Source organism: Python bivittatus, unplaced genomic scaffold (genome assembly GCF_059951505.1).
Source record: "Python bivittatus isolate LINGU-HERP-01145 unplaced genomic scaffold, Pbiv_v1 ctg000700_np1212, whole genome shotgun sequence".
In the NCBI taxonomy this organism is placed as follows: Eukaryota; Metazoa; Chordata; class Lepidosauria; order Squamata; family Pythonidae; genus Python; species Python bivittatus.
Window position 1 is genome coordinate 28,974,017 of NW_028277098.1, and position 22,458 is coordinate 28,996,474.

The 22,458-nt window shown below is 35.5% G+C and overlaps 1 protein-coding gene across 2 annotated transcripts in view; it reads left to right on the forward strand.

Moving 5' to 3' along the window:
• The window catches only part of DDAH1 (dimethylarginine dimethylaminohydrolase 1), a 153,017-nt gene extending 131,539 nt beyond the window's left edge, over nucleotides 1–21,478 (forward strand). For both annotated transcript variants that reach the window (XM_088153284.1, XM_088153285.1), the window contains 2 exons: nucleotides 14,044–14,187; nucleotides 16,335–21,478. In XM_088153284.1, coding sequence (XP_088009410.1) covers nucleotides 14,044–14,187; nucleotides 16,335–16,451 — 261 coding nt within the window. In that variant the 3' untranslated portion in view covers nucleotides 16,452–21,478. The remainder of the gene's footprint in view (nucleotides 1–14,043; nucleotides 14,188–16,334) is intronic.
• The last annotated feature ends 980 nt before the right edge of the window (nucleotides 21,479–22,458 follow it).

A 22,458-nucleotide genomic window follows, 5' to 3' on the forward strand; every position in this document is an offset into this window, starting at 1 on the left:
TGATACTGGCCTGTGAACTTGAAGGAGGGTAAGGCTGATTATGACCAAAGCTTCTATTGATGTTGGGAGACCACAGACTAATCCAACCTTTTTGAAAATGGATGTTCTCAGAACTGCTGGTTTGATGTATAGATCCCCACTGTGAATATTATGTTTATTTATGTGTTCTAAAATATAAATTGTTTAAAAGTTCAGCTACTCTGTGAAAAGTCTTTGAAAGAATTGTAAACATTGGGCTTGGTCCATTGTTTTATGTTGCTGCTATAAAAATTGGAGTTTGCTCACAATGCACCTGCTGGTGGAAAGGGAAAGCAATGATCTTCACAAATGTCCCACCTTTCTTTCTCATTGTTCTCTCATTGTTCTGGGGTCTTTCAGCTAGGTTTCTGTGCACATCAAAATTTATTTGGAAGAAGTGTTCTGGGCCTTATGGAAGGTCAAGCGCACTATGTCTCTTCTGTTCTTCATTAAGGTAGCATTTTTTTCAGGCTTAGATTTGTATGCTGTAATGAATAGCAGAGAGGTGCTGTACTTGCATGAGGTCTGAAAAATGTCTTCTGAATAATTTTCGAAGCATGCACAATCTACTCCCATCAGACCAACATATGCAACATATGAGACTGCAAAAGGAAGAATCGACAAAAACAGTTCTTTAAACAGTATCTACAGATTTGACTGCAGAAACGATTGCCTTAATTAAATATGTTCTTAAACGTCTTGTAATTCAGTATGAGCACACTAGGCTAGACAATTCTCAAAAGAATGTTGATGAACTGTTTCCTGGCTATACTTCTCTTTGTTGCTTATCAAGACTGACATTTAAAGACATTTGGAGTTAATACAATAGCTTGTTTTACTGAAATAACAGTGATGCCTATAGGATTACATATGTACAAGTGCAAAAACTATTATTATTATTATTATTATTATTATTATTATTATTATTATTATTAATGGTCGCATAGTCAGTCAGTTGTTTAGACTGGGTTTGCTATTTTTGTCCTCCTCTCGAATCCCTGGGATAGGCAGATGTTGTTGTTTACTAATATGAAAGGTATCATTGCAGGATGTAAGCTGTTCAAGTAAAGCTACCTTTTGCAATTGACTGATGGTGATTTTGTCAGTGCCGATGGTGTTCAAGTGGTGCTCCAGATGTTGTTGTTGTTATTTTTTTTCCTTCCTGCAGAATTAGTTTCATAAACTAGTGTTGAGAGATTTCTCCCTCCCTTATGGCATCTGAGTTTATGGAATCTCACAAGCTTCTGTGTTATCTCCCATGGTTTTTTAATTTACATATGAAGCTGCTGTGTGAAACCCTCTTGGAGTCTGGAGTCAAATGACATCCAGCTTTATATTTCATCATCATCATCAGAGTGTAGAGCTGCCTGGATTCAATAATAAGTTGGATGAAATCCCATTAAATCAACACTGCATCCTGGCAGATGCACAGGTACAAGATAGGTGGTACTTGGCTTAGCAATAGTACTTGCACCCACAACTTCAGGAACATTTGCAGAGTGGTTTACTCCTCGATCCTGCATCATCACTAGAACTTCAAACAGCCTTAGTGCCATTAGGTACTCAGCATCAGTCTTTCCTGGAAAAATCTCCAAATTGGATTACCATAATGCATTTCATGCAAGATGTCTTAAAATTGTTTAGAAAGTACATCAAATACAGGAATTAACTAGCCTATTACAGTTGGAGTCATGTCTTACCAGTTCTGAAGGAATTTCATTGGCTGCCAGTTCACCACTGAGGCCATTTCAAAGTATGATGCTTATTTTTAGAGCTCTAAATGACTTGAAATTGAAATATTTGAAATAATGCATCCTCTATCATCAGTCTGCATTTATCCGGATATGAGATGAAAGCCTTCTCCATATTACAGATGGAACAGAAGTAATCTTTTCATCAACAGAAAGAAGAGGACTGTTCCCTGAAGCAACATCTCAACTTGAAATACCTTCCTAAGGAAAGCATGCCTGGCATCAACATTTTATTGTTTGTTAGGGGCATACTATTAAATATACTGCCCTGTGGTGGTGGTGGTGGTGGTGGTGGTGGTGGTAGTGATGATTTTTGGATGAAAGTGCCATCTACAAAATGTGGAAACAAATTGTGTGGCAGGAATAGTGCCTTAAGGGTCTGAATAATGCCTCATTTGACTGAAAAGAATTTAGATCTAAGAATGCAAAGACTGCATTCAGACTTCACAAGACTAAGAACTAATATGTATGGCTCCATCTAGTGACTTAAAGTGTTTTTCTGTTAAGTTGAACAAATGGTCCTAAACATGAAGGACTGAATAAAGTTATTCTGAATAGTGACTCTTACCCTGATGCACACATACACACAAGCATTTTCTTTGCCTTTTCCTTCTGTTTATAATCAATGAAATGTTCCATAATTCATATGTTTATTCCTTGATATGGTACTCTAGAACAGGCTTACTGTGTAGCAAGGCAGAGCATTAAAATATGACATTCACCTGCAATTCAAAGTTGTAATGTTCAGAATTCTCTGTAAGGCACCCTTTCCCCAACTTGAACTCCTCCAAATAGGTTGGCTTTTAGTGGGCAGTACTGGGAGCTGTGGGTCCAACCATATACAGGGAGTGCTAGGTTAGGGAAGGATGTAGAAGAATTCTTTAAAATGTTTTAGCCTCATTTAATGTTCAGCCTTCATGGTGCTATTTCTGCTCAGTTGTGAACTGAGACAATTGCCCATACTATTTTTAGTTAAGGAAGAAGGATGGAATGGAGAGAGAAAGGATATCCAGTCTATATCTGCCGAGACTATAAAGGAGAGATTTTGATTCCAGATCAATTATAGTTCCCTGACTGCTTGTGTTCTATTGGCATTGTGGGGAAAAAAATGAAGTAACGTGCATTCTTTTATTTGAGTATAAAATAATCTTTTTACTCCTGAAGACCCTGTGTTATAGTGGGACTAATAATCTCTTCACACTGCTCTCTCTTTTGCACACAAGCACTGAGTCGTCTTCACTCTAATTTACAATTCCCTCAACCTCTCCCCCCACCAAAGTAAGGGGGGAGGTTTTTATGCTCGTCAGTAGATCTCTGCATCAGCCTTATGTTTTAACAGGGTCACACTATCCTCTCTTTTGCTCCTAGAGCAGCTTGTAGAGCCTGCTGAGGCAATAGTTGAAATTCTGCCTATTTCTGATATCATTCAGTTTAATTAGTCCTGGGGACACTGGCTAGACGAAATCACCACCAACAATAACTGAAAGAACAAAACTCCACTTTATTTCCTTTATGCGTTCCTTCTCATCTCTTCCTTCCCTTGTAAATCCTTCCCTTGTAAAGATTTTCTTGCTTACTTGGTTGGCTGGACACACACAAATGTAAACCTGCTAGGTTCAGTATAATCCTGAAGAGCTTGTATCAATATTAGGCAACATATGTCTGTGCTGCTTGTTACAGGCTTATTCAACACTGAGTCCATCAGCTAAAGAATCAACTCTTATCTATACTGCAAGCTGTCATTTTCAGATGCTTAGGGTTTTACGTATGGCAATCTATGTTTCCAATAAGGCTTACTGTAAGTACTATTGTATATATGCCAGCAAATAAAATTAACATCTTCATGTCTCTTTGTTAGAATACTTTCTAGCAGACATGTTTAAGTACAGTGGCACCTTTTACACCTGAAATGTTTGGCTGGTGTGGATCGTTAGGTTTTCTGCTATTGAACAGTTCTTCTGTGTTTACTTACTTTCCATATTTTTGCCACCTCATCAAACATCTCTAGGCAGCCCACAACAAAATAAATACATATAATACATATAATAAAACTATTGTAACAGAGAATATATTATATTGGGCACAACTTGAGTATTATTCCACAGAAGTGTTCATTACCTCCTTTATAGACCTTTATGCAGGATTCAGATACTGTAACATTGTCTTCCATTTATCATCAGTCTTGTGTTTAGGTATTTGGCAGGAGAGATGGAATAGAATTTAAGTACAGACTTGTTAATGGGTAGAAATTGAGCCAATATAAGAAGTGTTTTGAACAGTAGAGGTAGGACAGGATAAAGATGGATATGATCTGGAAACATCTGAATAGATTGTATAATAGCCGTCCTTGGGGCTGCTTAAACATGGTTAAGGTGTTGGCCTGGCACAAGGGAGACCAGGTTCAAGACCTCCTTAACTATGAAGCACATGGGCAACTTTGTGCTAGTCGCTATCTCTCAGACCAATCTGCCTGATACATTTGTTGTTGGGATAAAATGAGACTCCATGTAAGATGGGATATTAATATAATAAAAAATAATAAATGGGGTTAGCTAAATGGGCTTGACAAGTTTTTTATTATGGGAGTATGTAAGATGTTTATCCATAGTGTGGTGAGTGTTGATCACTGCTATTTTGATATGTCTTAAACAGACTGTTGCCAAGGGATGCTACTAATTTCAGTAATACTGTTTCTAAATTTGTAGGACCCATAATTTTCCACAGGGTGTATTTACAATAGAAGAATAAGGTGGCCATGTAGAATGGAACATAAATAAGAGATGCAAGAACCAAATAAACAAAAAGTATCATGGACAATTCCTTCCATGACTAGGGTTAAACTGGTAATGAGGCAGAGTTGCAAATCTTGGAACTAGAGTTAAAATGTGTCACTTCTTTAAAATGTATGACTCCAGGCAGACCTGAATCAATTTAAACTCATACAGGCACAATATATGTAAGTGACTATTTAAAAAAATGTATACACTGTACACACAAAGTCTATACTGCTACCATAGAGGTATCCATATCATAGAGTCATTCAAGAGTGAGAATAATCCATTGTCTATTTATCTATTTGATAGTGCTTTTCCCTCTTCTTCTCTCTTATACTCACAACTGAATGTTTGTCTAACTGGTAATAGGAATTCATAATCCTTAATAAATTATTGTGATTCTTCTCACTCCTTGCCTAAAGTTCTGACGTTTAATTTAAAACGTCATGATAGCTTGTTGTGGCATTGTATAGGTACTATATTATCAAGGTAAAAGGAAAAATAAACAGGAAATAAACAGAAAGTGCAGGAAATTACTAATGTCTCCTAAAACCTAATTATGAAGAATGAGGTAAAAGTGTAAAATACATGACTAATTGCTTTTGAATAGGAGTTTTCCATGAAGCAGCTGTTTCTTTCTCCCCTTCCTGAACTTTTTCTCAGAACTGTTGTTTTTGTCCAACACATTAATTGCTCTATACAATTGTTCTTTAACTGGACTCAGTCTTGGTTGTAACTGACTTTATTTATATAATAAAGCTTGATAAAAGTAAACAATGCACGGGGAACAAGGGATATGGCCTTGATGACTCAGGGTTACCTCTGAGCTGCGGATAGCACACTTTCAACTACGAATTGCACAGGGACAATAGTGGGAGAAGTGTATGTCTACATTGCCTACTTGTGAGCATTCTGGAACAACTTGGATGGCTACTGTGGAAACCAAAATCTTGGACTAAGATAAGCCTTGGCCTGATCCAACAGTGCTATTTTTACGATTTTGATGCAAGGTTGTTAAATTCTGGGGATATGTACACAATTTAGGTTTCAGACTTGCAAAGAAACATTTGGCCAGCTACACATATGAGTTATCTGAAGTGAAAATTACTGTGATTAAGCTTATATCTGATGTTGTGAAAGTTCTGGAAGGGTTGACACCCATCATGCTATAATTTATGAATGCTGAATATTTTTTATTACTATGTAGCACAATCAAAATATGTACTGTATATTTTTGGACATATCTGTTATTATGGGTATTGGGATTGAGGTGCTCTGTCTTAAGCAGCCATTTAAAATTCTAATAGACTCAAATAATGAGTAAGAGAAGTAATGGTTGTGTTTGCACAACGTATTTAATTCAGTCATTGAGTTAACCCATTTTCTTTGCACATATAAGCTATAGAATTGTAAACCAACACCCCAAATATGGTAATTAATATAGGCATTCCATTCATTGGATGATGACCTGTGTTTGGGGCTCAATTTTATAAACTAGAGTTAATGAGCATCCAGTTTGCCATAGTATATTATAGTGTTTTGTAACTTGATATAGTTTTCCACATACTAACTTTTTATGCTCCCCTACACCCATCTAGTGCTCTTGTCCCTTCTTTTAGATTCCTTTAGATTCTCACTTTTTATATATACTTGTAGTTTTTAATTTATCTTTTATATCATTCATATAGATATATAATATATTATTGATGTATCCTTTATGCTTTTTTAATAAATTCATCCCACCCTCCTTATGCTGATCTATGACCATAATAAAGATTTGATCTGATATAGGCATTCCCTCCTCCAAAGTAAAACTATTGTGGGAATGTAAAGAATTTGGGAACCCTTTTAATTATGCAATTTTAAGCATCTAGAGCAAGAGAGGAGGAAGCTTTCAGCTTGACTTACGTAAATAGGAATTTTGTTTCTCTTGTTCTTGTTCGCTTTCCTTTGCTTTTCTGAGGATCAGTTTCCTATTTCTTCCCTTGTGCATGTTCCAAGAGACAGGATGTTCATTCTCAAAAATTTTGCTGGCACACAACAGTTTTAGCCATTTCCTCGAGCCTTTTCCTGGATAGGCTTTTTCTCTTTGCAGGACTTCTAAAGAAGTGGGTAATGCTGAGTTATCACTGTGACCTTGGCTCAAGGTTATTTAAATGAGGTAGAACAGCTCAGCGCACATTAAGAACTATTTAATGTGCCACCAGAAAAATGGCTATTTCTGCAAATCTAAGGAAAGTAGGAAGGAGATAAGGGGTTTATACTTTTAAAAAAATATAGTATCCTTGTTAACACCCTGTCTGAAGAGATGCTCTGGGCAAAAGAGAACAAAAGCATATTTCCTGGAGAACTCTTCATTTTGGAATACATATTTTCAGCTTCAGAGTGTGAAAATGGGCAGCAGTTTATCTATTACTCTGGTAGAAGTCAAACCCAGCAATCCTGATGTATGTTTTGAAGAAGAAACTCTTCCTATATATAGAACTTAATGAAAAGTATTTAAATATTATGCACAGGGGTCCAATATAAAGAAAGGACTATGGGCTAAAGGGTCACCAGCTAGTTTTGACTGTGGAGCAGGGTGCCATCCATCATGTGAAGCTGCCTTTGTTCCTACTCTATCTTCTACCATTTAAACAAAAGTCAGAAAGTGAAGATGGTGCTTTGCAGATCCCAAATTTAAGATACCCAGGATTGAATAGTAATCTCCCTCCTTCATGTTCTGGAATTGGCTATTCCAGTAAAGGGAGATTGCCAATCTCCCTACAGATGAGTTGGGAAAGCATATCAGAAATATAGTTAATGCTGTTGAAAATCATTGGAAAGACCCAAAGGAATCGGCAGGAATGCAGTTTTCTGGCTTCTCCCAGAATCTTGTTCCCCATTTTCTTCCTGGAGTCAGGAGTCTCTTTCAATGCTCCAGACTGTTCTGTTTCTGAGTGCTGAGGGGGGAAACCCCTCAGTGTTCAAAAACTCAGCCATCCCAAGTCCTAAGAGGGAAGATGCTATGAGAGAGAGCTGGCAGGAAAGAGGGTCAGGTTGATGCTGGCTTATAGGCTAAAACTTCATTAACCTGCCTTAATGCATCAGGATCTTTGCCTTAACAGATTCTTTTTGGTCCAGACTGTCATTCATTTGAATATCCAGTTTTCTTTTTCTTCTTTTCCTCTCTCATAGGATGTGGATAGTGCTTAGTGATTGCATCCCATCCTGGTTTATTTGGTGCTTGGTGCCTGAGATTGAATAGTAACAAAAACAGCAGACAAACAAGGCTTTTTGAGCACCAGACCAAATCTTTTGGTTTTCTCTGGTTTCATAAGATTTGCATTTTAATGCACCTAGTTTGTTATGTCAGCTTTTCATTCTTTGTATTCTGTGATGCAATTTGTTTTATGCTGATTTAGATCTGCCAATTTTTAAAAACAGTGATGATTTTGAATTTTTGGTGTAGTTAGCTAAGTCCAAATTGTCATTTAGTGATTCATATCCATTTTTAATTTTTTTTTTATAATACAGACATGTCCCAAGCAATACATCCTTGATTCTACCTTTCATATTAATGAAAAGATGATTTAATTGATCTGTCCAAGCTTGGAGCCTTATCAAGTTGTAAAATTGCCCCATATTTTTCATATGGCAAATTGGTCATATGCATTGCTCCTTTTGTTGGAAAAAAAGTAGTTTAAATAAGATTTTTTGTGGTTGTATTTCATTTCTCAATTAAAATATTGCACAGTAATCTTACTGATATGGGTCTCAATTCATAATGGAAGCTGGGATGACAAACAATCTGATATGCTTGTTTGAGGGACTTTCCTAATCCCATTTTAATGCATTCACTTGTTACCCAAGACCTTTGCTGGCAAAATATACTACATAAAACACAATAGGAAAAATTAGATTGGGGAGTTTGCAGATTAATTTACTTGACATCAGAAAAGTATGACTCGGGCTTTAGGGAATGTAAAGCAAAATTATTCTTTATAGAAAGATAGAATTCCCAGAAAGAATCGGTTTGCAGGAAATGCCAGGCTGCTAGTATAACCAGTCATGCAAAGATTTTTCTGGCCAGGAAACCAGACTCACATAAAATGAATTTGTTATTCTTATAATCTTTACAAACAAGGAAGTTCTCCCCATAGCACTGCTTACAAACAGCATGATCTGGCAAAATGAATGTTCATTGTTTCTGTTCTGTTGACATTTGCATTGAATTAAGCACTTGTGATCAACATTTTCTATCCCAAGGCATTTCTGTAACAAGATTCCAATCTGTCACAACTATTCTTTACTTGGTGGTTGAAAGAAAGATTTGGGGAGAGATGGATTACGTTTCCTGTTGGAATTTGGTATTATAAGGAAAATTGGTTTGTCCCCACAATGGCAAAAGAAGACCTTATGGACCATAATAGCTCTAGAAAGAAATCTTACTTGTTTGCAGTTTTAGGGCATTACAGGACTACGTTTTCACCCAATAGCTCCCATAATTACTTGCATAAGTGTGTGCAAGTGCATTTGCACTTTTGATAATATAAACTTTATATGCCAAGTTTGTATGTCATCTTTATGCATTTGAGTATGCCAGGTATTCAAAATCTGCAGTGTTGTTGTACATGCTTGAAATTTACATAGTCTTATAGACTCATATTTCTGATGTGTTGCTACAGTATTTGGTCATTCTAATCCCTTCCTTCCTTCCTTCCTTCCTTCCTTCCTTCCTTCCTTCCTTCCTTCCTTCCTTCGACCCCAGTAGATACTTTTGTCTTCCATCGCCAACTGAATAGCTTTTGCAGACACAGAATGTACTCTCCCAAAAGGATGTATAGAGAAATCCCTTTACCCACATCACATGGCCATTATAATTACATAATATTATAGATACCATATTATTACATAGTATTATAAATAGCATGTAATAATTAAAAGATGCATGTCTCATCAAAGATGAGGCATTGAAACAACCACAGTTAGATATGAGATCTTGAAGGAGTATAAGGGATGGGTATTTTATTTGAGAAAGTTTTGCCTTCATGCTTAAGACTAATTTAAACCTTTGCCTAAAGAGATTCTTCCATAGCCCTAATGAAAAAAGGAAATGTGAATGTGAAACCTCACCAAAACATGTGATGCAACTTGATTTTCATAGTATTTCCCACTCATGTTTAGCTCCTGTGCAGTCACAGGTGTGTCAAAGGCAAATCTGTAGTCAGTACTAGCAGAATTTGTCAGTTTTGAAATGGGTGGGTAGATTTGGCCTAGAAACTCATATAACTGTTAGCTTGTATTACTTATCTACTGTACTGTATATAAGGAAGCTTTCTTGAATACTGAGTCCTATTTTTTTCAGTAGCTATTTCCTTTGTCGAGATCTAAGTGGTGCTACTGATGCTAAACATCTGCTCAGCAATGATAGAGGATGTTTCCATACAGAAAGTTCTGTGGTCAATTACTGCCATGCATCTCAGTTAAAATGACCAACTAGCAGATGAAGGAAAAGAGCTCTGGCTTAAATTTTGTACAACAGGACTGCTTATCTACATTACAGGATTAGAACAAAAAAAAAAACAACAACAACAAAACTGCCTTGGGCTCATACTAATAATTTGTGTCAGGTTTAATTTTTTTAAAAAACTGAAATAATTCGAGATAGATCAGAACAGCCTTCTCCTTGATTTAAAAAAATGCATGAAATATCCTGTTGGCAATTATTATTCCATTGCCCAATCTTGATTTAATTTGCTGCTGCCCTTAAGAAGGCTTATATATCAGCTGCAAAAAGTATTGTCAACATAAGATGACATTTTCTAAAGAAGGACTGTATACTATAAACAAAAGCAAAATGCACTTTATTTTTATGCCTTCTGTTTAAGCAATCAAGTTATAGCTGAATCAAAACACATTCCTCAAAGATGTCATGAAGCTTTCATAAAAGAAATCAATTGTGAGTTAGTTATTTACTGTATTTATTTATTACTTAATAATAAATTTATTATAAATTTAATTTCATTCATTCATTTGCAACAAAGACAACCTATTGGTTCAGATCAAATCCAGTCTTATTTTTTCTGCATTGATACATCAGTATGATGCTACCATAAATTATAAGTAAATAGCTGGAGTTATGGACAGAGCTAACAGTCCTGTATGAATTCTTAAGCAAGCCAGTTCAGATTCCAAGAATAAAAATTTGGAATATTTGTATATATTATGTGAAGAAATTACATTTCTGTATATTTGCAAGCCTTGCATAATTTATCCTCCTAGTTGCATCATTCTTGGATTTATCTACTTCACTGGTGTAAATGTTAGTATATATAAGGGCATGAAACTGGCGTAATGATCATTTATGTATTTGACTTGTTTTTTTATCCAAAAAGATGTTCAAAATGGTCACTAATACGATATAATACAAACCACATTAAGAACAATTAAAACCTAATTGTAATTATTACAAATATGCATCCTAAATTTAATGATATCACAAAATATTAAACATAATTCAAATGTTTAAAAAAGGAGGGTGGTAAACCATAGTGGTCAGCCACATTCCATTTTCCCTGTAGTTTGTCCTTATCATTAAATAATTAGAACATATTTAGAAGTTATATTAGTATAATTGAAGAATATATATTTTCAGGACCTGCAACTTGATCTTATATATACATATTCAGATGCAAATCCCAGTGAGTTCAATTGAATTTATTCCAAATTTATCATTATACATAGTATCACATTTATCATTTTGTATTTGAATTATTTCTTCATTGCTAAGAAACCAAAGTGCACAGCAGGCCAAAGACCGCAATATGCAATGCCTTTGTTCTTCTTCAGTACTGAAAATCAACTTTACCACCAACCTCAAGACTAGGAAACTTAACTATTGCTTCTCTAATGCAGAGAATTAGAGGCAACATTGAAGCAATAAATCCTTCGCTTGCGTGCCAGTTTTTTGCTTGGATAGCCTTCTTGCTCTGTTCCCTATCTCAAAGATCAAATATGTTTAAAGCTGAGGAGTAGAATTGCAAGAGGAAAATCTGAAAAAAGATTATGCTGGTTTGCTTTCTCTAAATTTGAAAAGGAGCACAGTGCTATTGAGACTGAAAGCCTGCTCTGTTTTAATGATAGTCATTGTACCAGTAGTTATCTATCTACAGCATTGGCACAATGTAAAGGAATGTGTGAATGTTACATTGGAAAAATTATCTCTTACAATTTTTCTGCCTGGGAATAAAATGGGTTGTTTATATGTTTAAGGTTAACACATATGAACAATCTGAGGTTTCCAGGACATGCCATTTGGGGAAGTCAGTGTAAAAGAGAGGTTTATAATTTTTATGTTTATATTACTTAAGATAGATATTACCAAAATGCAATGGTAGGACAATCACACATTAGCATTTTTGCTAGTGAAGAAACATGAAATTCTATTACAATGATGACATTTCCTTAGGAATGTAAGACATTGCTTAAGATTCACCACAGGATATTTATGAATCAGCCTGCAATGTGGCTAATGAGAGTCTTGTATTTAGAAATGTCATGGAACTGTCAAAAGAGGTATGTCCTATTTTTCATTCTGTTACAGATATTTCCAGTGTCCTATTGTGTGATATATACACATATACACCCACACAGACATGTACACACAAATATACACACAGTATGCAAAAGGCATACATATTAAACAGTCTCATCCAGTGAATTAAGCTGCACATCATTATCATATATTTGTTATTAAATTTGTATATGGCCTTTATGCAAAAAAATACAAACAGAATTAGCCTTACCATTCGGCAGAGTGAGGCACCTACTTCAGATAGCAAATGTTGAGTGTCATTAAAGGCAGCAAATTATTATTTGTGATAGTCCTCTCTGAAAATATTTCCTGCACTTAAATACCCCTTCCCTATAAATGGAATATGAAATACGAGGGTTTTCTTGGCGCAGGATTAGTTGCACCAAGCCTCTTGCACCTAAGGATCTGTCCATGGTACTGCAAATTTTCTTTCTGGCATTTTTTGTCTTTTGCCTGAATTCTTGACATGTATTGTTAGTTTGTCTCTCCCTTTAAATATTGCACTGGAGGTTTAGGCTTTTTTTTTCTTTTTTAGTTTTATTGATTTATGGTTAAAAATAAAAAAACAAACCAACAAAAACAAACACTTAACCAAAATGCTGTATACTGAGAGAATGCACTAAAAATACAAATCTTTTAGTACAATTAACAGAATTACTACACTATTACATTTTGAATAACAATGGAAATTGAGCAATAATTAAGCTTGATATCTCAGATAACCTGTCAGCTGAGAGAAGAAAGTGCATTCTCCACCTCACCAAACTATATACAAAAGGCAACGGGCAAGCATGCAGGAAGCTGATTTTGTTTCTCCCAGTGGGCAGTGTAAATTTACTGTTGCATGAGAATGTTGTTAAATCTTCCAACAGCAAGGACAGAGAAATATTAAATTATGTGTAAGGGCTCTCCTGTGAGTTGGACAAAGAATATTAGCTAGATATTTGGTGTGGGAGATGTGCCTTCCAAACAGGCCCAACCTATACAAGATGGAGGATTGTACTGAATATCATTATCAAGGGCCTGTTGCTTTAGCTTTAACCAAGCTGCCTCAGGATCAAGTGAAATCAAGTGTTGAGATGATAAGCCACAGAATTTTAAATCTAGGTCAGTGCCTGCCTTCCATGAGGACAGAGTTTTTCTGTAAGGTCAAGGCAGCTAATTAGCTGTAGTATTTAGTTTTAATGAAAACTAACCTGAGCCAAAATTTCAACCTGATAGGTATTTTGTTTCAGTACTATATTCTTTAAAACTTCAATTAGGAAGTAAAGCTAGAAAGAAATTGTATGGATTCCTTTATTTCATATCAGACTTTTTCCTGAGGGGATATATTCCTGAAATCTCAGGCATGACAAATGTAGTATATCTTAAAATGTTTAAAAGTAACTTTATGACCTCCCCAAAGAACAAATTAGGACAAAACAAAAACATTTGTTAGGGACAGATATGATGTCCTTCATAAATGAAGAAAAATGGAATTTATTAGTAGCATTGCTATTTGGTTGTGTTAGCAACTGGGGCTACATAAAGCAGAATACTGCGAATTATTCACAATGACTGATGTTATGTACCTTAATTTTATAGATAAATATTTCAAAGAAAGCACAAATTTATATTAGTTGCAACAACTAATGAATTTGAATACATGCTTAATATATTCCAGATAGTTACATGTTTGCCTTTCAGAAATGTTGAGCATCCTGGAATTTGTGTTAAGAAGCCCTTCTGTATATATCACTGGTTTCTTTTTATCATCCAACAAAACTCTTTTAAACTTGTATAAACTGAATTTCTTACTGGGAACTGTCAGGCTATACTGTAACATTTTGTGATTATTTAAATGATTTTTTAAATAATTTCTCTCCCCCATTTCTGAAGAGTAATGAATGCTTTTATATGATCCTGACTTATCTTTTTATAACAGACTATGCAGCAGATGAGTGACCATCGCTATGACAAACTTACAGTCCCTGATGATGCAGCAGCAAACTGTGTATATTTAAACATTCCTGGCAAAGGTCATATTTTGTTGCATCGAGCCCCTGAGGAGTATCCAGAAAGCGCAAAGGTAATGGCAAAAAGAATAGACCTGTTCTTATAAAATGCTGATCAGTTGTAAGTTAAGATTGCTTGAGAGAGAAGCAATTGAATCTTTAGTTTGGTCTCCAAGGACTTTTTTTTCCCCAAACACTGCTTTCACCAATAAAAGGGAAAGAGCAAAAAATACTGGTGGACTTTGAGGATGCATAGTACTAAATAGAATTTGATAAGTAGAAACCAGCAGTGTCAGGTGCTGGCAATGTCAAAAAAGGTAAGGTGGTCGAAGTATTGCACTTAAAAAATGGGTGGGGCTTCCACCATCTTACCTTTTTTTTTTTTTTTTTTTGCTGCCTCACCCCTCCCCTTTGTTCACTGTGGGCACTGCTGTTAGGAACGTATGCTGCAAATCCAGACTTTTATATAGTCTGGATAAAGATACAAAAATAGCTATTCTCAATAAGGTTGTGGTACAAAATATATTTGTATATTTTATTTCTTTTCACACACAGGGGTGCAGGAGAACTGAACAAGTCCTTGCTCCTTGCTAGACCACTTGCAATTATTTAAGCCATCTATCACTTTGGTCTTTTACCTGGGATAAGGGATTCATATTGGAAATTGCAACTCTTCATTGCTCATATCAGATTCTGGATTGATCTACAATTAAGAACAATTCCATTTCTCCTACCCAGATTTTTGTTAGTTATTTATTTGCAACCTGGCCCCTCACTCTTTGGCTTCCCAAATTATTTCTCATTTTGCTGTTTTGATTTTGAGTGTCTTGAGATGAAAAAGACTTTTCTGGACATTCAACAAATTATTCCAAGGAGACATCTGTGTGGGCATGCATGGTATTCTTAGCACAGGAATGCCATGCACCCCAGTAGTCGGTTGGTCTGGATGTGATGCTGTGGCATATCAGAGGAATCACTCTCTCTGAGTTTTAGGTATATTATTTGAAACAGACCAGAACATAGTTTTAAGCTGAACATGCTCTTGTTCCTTATTCATTATTAATCCATTGAGTATTATTGAAATGAAGGTAATGTCAGTTTCTAGGGGGCATTTCTTTGGGTATCTGGATAAATTGTACAGATAGCCAAAATCTTACTACAAGGTCTCATATCAAGTTATATATTTATATCTCTCTCTACTCCATATGTATAGATAGCATTGACTTAGTTGTATTTTACTGACACTCTTTAGGACCCCAACAAACATTATGATAAATGTGAATCTGTGACTTCTCTTCTGAGCTTTGGCTTTATAATTTGGGCTGACTCACAACTTACTTTGAGGTGCATATCCACAGGTCTTTATTGATTTGTACTTAATCTGGCTATTACTGAAAATGCAACTTTATGCTTGACAATATTTATTGCCCAACATGTTGGGTCTGAAGCAATGCTGCAGCTCATAGAATACACAGTTGTGGAGTGACCACATAAAGCACTCTGTTCCCCATCTCCACTAATAATACCTTAAGCAGGTAAGCACTGGATGAACTTTATGCAGACTGTTATTACACATTAAATCATGAAACTAGTTTGTCACACATTTCCCATCACTTGGGGCATAATTTTATTAAAAATCAAAATCAGCATTACTCATTGCATATGACATATCCATGGCTCATGAACTAAAATATGGCATAATAGCACATTTATCAGTCTTTTGCTCCCTTTCCCCTAAAGGATGTTACTTCCTGGGATCCATATCAAAAATGTTATGGGTCAGTGCATTAACATGCTAACTTGACTGCCAAGTGTTATAATTTCGATCCAGAGTATCCAATTTGAGGCTGAGCTGTTCTACTAAGGTAAAAAAGTAAAGTTTCTTTCAACTTGAGTTTGACTCCTACTGATTGCATGGACACATTCATATAGTCGTCTTAGCAATAGAACGGGAGTGGTTTCCCGTTGCCTTCTTCCAAGATGTTTTTCTAGCTTCTTAGTCTGACGGCCCTGGGATTCCCTGGTGCTATTACATCCAAAGACTGTTCAAGCCTAGTCTTGTTTAGTTTCCAAGCCCAAAGAAGGTCAGCCAGATGCCACCACTTGCTGAGGGGTTTTCTACTAAGAAATAAAAAATTCTGATTGAAATTTTTTAAACCAGTGATAAAGATTCAGAAAAGAGGTATAAATGTAACAACTTCTTATTTTTTTTTCCTAATAGGTGTTTGAAAAACTGAAGGACCACATGTTGATCCCTATAGCTAACACCGAGCTAGAAAAAGTAGATGGGGCACTCACTTGTTGTTCTGTCCTTATTAATAAATCTTCACAATTATGAATTTACAGACTTCCTTCCTTGTATCTGGCAATAATGTACAAGCAAGGCAGATGAATCTGTATTTCACTTGTATTGATTTTTCTTGACAATCTACTGTACCACTGTGCTACTGACCTTTGTTTACAATGGTGCCCCTTCACTCGTAATTAAGGTGTGTGTATATGCTTTTTTCTGACATATAAAGACTTTGCAGCATGTTTGTCTGGATTATCCCAAAAAATGTTATGAAAATTAATGGTTTATGTAGTTGATGTAAAATGATCTCAGAAGCAGAAGTAGGGGTCACTTCTAGCATCACTTTTGACTGAGGCAAAATAACAACAATTAGATGCATTGAACTACTTTGTTGAACTTTCCTATAACTTACCTTAAGTTCCTAGGACTGGAGTCTGAAAGCAGGTCATTGAAGACATATGGCCGAATGCCATATGAAATGTAACACTGGGCCTCCTCACAGCCAGTTTTGTGAATTTGTCATCAACAAATACTTTCCACCCCAATGTAAAGAGTAAAACACTTGTTTTTCTGTTCGTAGTGGTTTTGTCACAGGAACTTTATAATGCTCTCAGGAGGGTTTATCCACTCTTTTTCCACTGATCTACCTACCTTCCAGGACTGATATTGATAAGTCATCAAATATTTACCATCTGCAAGAGGCATAAAAGTGGAAAATTACAAGTGGTTACAATAACAAAGTAGTTAGCCTTCAAATATGGACTGTTAGGAAGATAAGGGCTCAGATACATACATTTATTCTTGTCATCTCAAGTCATTTCTTTTCTTTGTCTTGAGGAAATTCACTATAATTAGATTGTAACATGAGAGGCAAATCTGCACTGGACAGAATAATGCCTGTATTTTATATATTTTTCTTTAATAACAATTAGGCTTCTATTTAAATAGAACAGCCTCGTATATGAAAATGTTGTTGAAATTAGCTTGAGTAGTTAACATTGACCCAAAATATGTCTTACTAAATACTGAAGGATTTTAGAAATAATTCTGGAATTGGCCCAGTTTTAATCCAGTCTGCCTTTTTGTCACCTTTCTCTTTAGTTATGCAATCTGCTTTTTGGGGAGGGAGCAGAGGGCTCTCTCCCAGAGTTCCAAGTTATGGATAACCAAAAGGAAATTCAGTAGGCTTTCCTTCAGTACCAGCTGTGGTGTAAAACAAATTCTGCTTATTATCCTAGAAAATCATTTTCCTGTTTGTGCCTTGGAAGATATATTTGAAGAAAACTGTGAATGAAATTCATTACAAACTGTAGGTGGATTACTGTGAGGGTTCGAAGCACTTGTGTGTCCAAAAAGCTGGTTTGTTTATTTGCACATTTTTATTTCAGTAGATATTCCGGTGTTCACAAGTTAAAACTTTTACATATTCTAAAATTTTGATTCACAAAGTTTTAACAAATGAATAAAACATTTTATTTTAACTGACACCTCTCATACTTTACTTTCAGGCAAGTATTTTTTATTGTTATGGTTTTAAATACTAATTTGATTAGCAGAGTTCTTTTCAAACTCAATGCCGAACTTTCTGAAAAACATAAATAGTGAACAAGACATGGCAGGGGATCTTAGATTCTCCCAGATAAAGATTTTATTGTGCAATGCTCTGTCTCATTCATAACATTTAATGTGGGGCAGGAGGATCCTGATGATTTTGCCTTTTACTTGTAATTCTCCTATGTTTTCCTGCTGCTAATTTCATTTATTTTGTTTCTCGGAAAAAATAAGAAAAGATAGAAAAACTACAAAATGTATTTTGTCTGGTAGCATTCTTGGTCCTGTTATTGTTTCCTGTAATATATACAGTATTCCTGTCTTCCAAGAGACTCCCATTGCTATTATGGTATTTAGGTTGTGCCTGGAAATGGATATCTTTATTTAGATTGTAAGTCAGTTGAAAGAAATGATTGTTTTAGCAAATTCTGCAACATACTTAAGCATTCAGCTGTAGTTTTTTCACAATATATATATAATATATATATATATATATAATATAAAGTAGTATTCTTGGGAAACCTGTTGAGTCATTTGAAACAATGATGAGGTTAAATATAGTAAATTTTCTTCAAGGCTTGCCATTGCCTTTATCAGCTTCCTGTTTATGCCACGTTTTTGGGTACAGTAGTCCCTGGGTTAAGATACCCGGTTTAAGGATGACCCATAGTTAAGAACGGAGCCTATTGTAGCAAGATTCAAGTTAAGTACACAATTATTCGAGTTAAATACACAGTTATTCAAGTTAATTACACAATACTACTTATACAGTATCATACAATAATACTGTTCCAACTTACATACAAATTCGACTTAAAGACAGATCTTGGAATGGAACTCGTTCTTAAAGTGGGGACTACCTGTACTAATTCTGGTAACTGGTTAATATACAATATCACAAAGTTCAACTACACAACTAAATTAAAAGTATGGCTGAAATTATTTATATGTAACAAATATGGGGAAACATATATGGAATCCAGGAAATGCAGCATATGGAATGCCATATGTAACATTTGATTATCTTTTAGCTGGATTAATTATACTTAAAAACTCCCTGATTAATTATTCTTCTGACCCTTCCTGCCTTTAATAAGAATATTTTCTCCTGATATGAAAGATTACTTATTTTCTTGTCATATTCTGATTTTATTCCACTAACTCAAAAACTGCTTAATCAATTTACATAAAATTTGCATAGTGAAATAAGAAAACATTAATAGAAGAAGCGCTACTGATTCTTACTGGGTAGTTTGGGAATTTTTAAAAAATGCAGTAGGGATTTAATTGGAAAATGAGGGTTTTGTTTCAACATGTGGAATTCAATTCGTAACAGTAAATAATAGAAATATTTTAGAGATGTTTGAAAAGACTTGCAAAATAACAATAATGGTTGTGTTAACTCACTTGTTAAATCTTCAGTAGTTGCTCATTTCTTTTAGCTAACTTCACAGCCCAAAGAATACAGGTTCTGTTTTGTTTTTACATCATTAATATCAGCCATCAGGAATATTAAACAAATTTCAGTTAGCCACCTTTTCATGAAATAAAGCCAGAAAATACTTGATAAAAATGGTTTACATTTTGCTTCTTTTTGTGTCTGCTGCGACAACTGCATTGTCAGTAGACTTAAACCAAGCATATCTTTCTAACTGGAATATTGTAAATTGTGTCATCTGTTAGTGCATAGTACGGTTTGCTATGTCAGACAAGAATCTTTTCATTAACTAATTTTATGTGCTAATGGATTCTATACCATTCCAAATATCCAGGATAGCTTATAGTTTATATTTATGCATAAAATATATGCAATGTCTATTAAGTTTCTAGTTTTCCTGATGTTTGTCACAGTGGTCTGGAAAAATCACGGTTATTGTACTGATGTACATAATACAAGTCTGTATAACATGTCTACAGCTGGTGAATCTTTATTAGGCTTGAATTTTGTGCCCCTTTCTGATCTGTTCTCATGCAGTCTATACTTTTGAATTAATATTTACAATTCAACTTCAGCATACCAAAATTCTGTATTGTGTTTGAACGATACAGTTGATAATGCAGAATTGTTTTAAAGCCAGAAGTCCTGTTCTTGTCTGGAAGACCTTAAAATTACCAGGAAATATCATCAGGTTAAGTATCCTTAGATGTTTTGGTGTGGTTGGGGCATGAAAAAAAGCTACGAGTAATGCCCCAAATTCTATCAGATTTCAGGCTTAGACACTAAGCCTCTGCCTAAACAATTATGTTTACATTTGTGTTGGCATAGACACCAAAGGCAAGTTATATGATCAGTTCAATGAAGTTGTAAAGCCTTTTCTAAATCACACTACCTCAGTAGCGCAGCGACTCTGCATTTAAAAAACAGCATGTTATCAGAAGGGATCAGCTTGTTCTTCTTGCATAATATAATATGTTCTTCAGTGTGCAGAGAATTTGGGAGTGAGGAGTAAAGAAATATTCAAAAACAGTAATTCACAACAATTCAGTGATTGCATAGACTGGTCCTGAATTTACTGACATATTAAAATTGTTTCCTTCATATTACCCAGTTCCATATTTAAAATAATAAAGAGAAAAGTTGGCAAAGCTTTCACTGATGTATTCTACAATCTGCATTGTCCCACTTCTTTTGGTCCTGAATCTTAAAAGTTGGAAGCCTGAGGTTGATTCCCCTATTTGATCCCTAGCTGTTTAGATTGTTTTGACTTTTATGGGGGGGGGGGGTGTGAACAAAGTGATGCAATATGTGGGTTTCCTTGTTGGACAAAATGTAATCAGTGTCAGCTAAAGTTCCTTTCCATGTGCCAGTGAGAAGTATTTATACATGCTGTACCTTATATTGCTACACTTGGCATTCTTCCACTCCCACCCACACAACGAAGAATACACTCAGTTCAGTCTTTCACAGATGCCATGTTTTAGAAGTATAGTGTGGATTTTAAGGACATATGGAACATACCAGTCTCTGTGAGATTTGATCATAATTCATGTAGAACACCATGTTCAGCTTGGCACAGAACTGTCCCAAATGCCCCTCTCTTCTCCCTTAACAGCAACAACAAAATATGTTAACTCTTGTTTATTGAAACATAAGAGCAGAATTAATCTGAGTAAGAATCAAATGTTTCTAAGGAGCTGGTACATATCCATAATGACGAAAGGCAGTTCTTAAAGAGTATTTTTAATCTGTAGTGTGGCTGGGAACAAAATATCAGGCACCTCACTTGAACTCCCAGAAAGATTTCTTGTGGATGTGTGATCATGTAATTTCAAGTCACATGTGAAATATGTCTAGCCTTGTTTTGCAACATGCAACTACTAACCACAGAATTCAAATGTGTTATCTTTAAAATACCCATATCACAATACAGTGTGTGGTTGTCTACTTTTTTGTGTGCCAAAAATTTTGATAAATTCCATAATCTGTTAACACTGGAACATGTGCTGTTTTTATTTAATTTTGTCTTTTGCATTTTCAACATTATGTACACCCATCACTATTGAATAAAGTGTCAGCTGAAGCTAAACTGTATGAATTTTATTTAGCATAAGATTTGAAGCAACTTATCCCTCTTTTTCATAAAATGTTGCTTTTTGATCCAAGTTCATTTTCCTTACTGTAGCATATTTTTAGAAATGAGATTTTATTACTACTGCTGCTGCTTTTAAAAGAAGTGAATTTAGACTAAGGGCTCTTCTACATGGCAACCCTAAACTACTTGTCTCACATGCTGAAACTGCTGTCCACATTTCAATCCATTCTTCAGATTTGACAACAATGCCAATCAGGTGTTCTGTCCATACAGTGGTTACTGTGGCCTCTGATGGGGGAAGTCCTACTTCTTTACCCTCCACTTCCTCCTGTGCCGAGAAAGCAAGCACTGGACATTTTCCATGAGCAGGTCTTGGCGGATATGGTAGCCACTGATAGACCTTTTGTAGCCCTCTGTTGACTCTCCCTTGAACTAGACCCCTTCCTATCTAGCACATTCACCAGTGGACTGGTGAAAAAAAATCCCTTAGTGTTAATCTTCTTTCATTAGGGCTAGAAGTGGAAACTGGCAGAACTCTTGTCAATTTCATTTGTTAAAAACAAAAAGCACTGTTTCACTGATTCTCTGATCAACCTTTAAAAAACCTAGTGATAGCTGGTCCTCTTTAACCAGCTATCACTTGCCCTAGATGTTGGTTCACAGGTTGCATATGCAGATAGGTACAGGTGACTTGGTGTTTCAGAGCACTACTTATCAGAGCTACAAAAAGAGCCCATATGCCTGAAACCTGCTTCAAAGCAGAGCAGGGTTTCAAGCTTTACAATGGCACATTGCTATCCTTGGATGCAGACATGCCAAAAAATGGCTGTGGAAAGTACACCCAGTGACCAGAAGGGAAGGGGGGGCATGCTGGCAGCTTTGTACAATGTCCAATAGAAGCACAGATATTTAGATCAAATTAAAGCACAGCAGAGAAACCAACATGTCAGAAAACACTGTTTTTAATC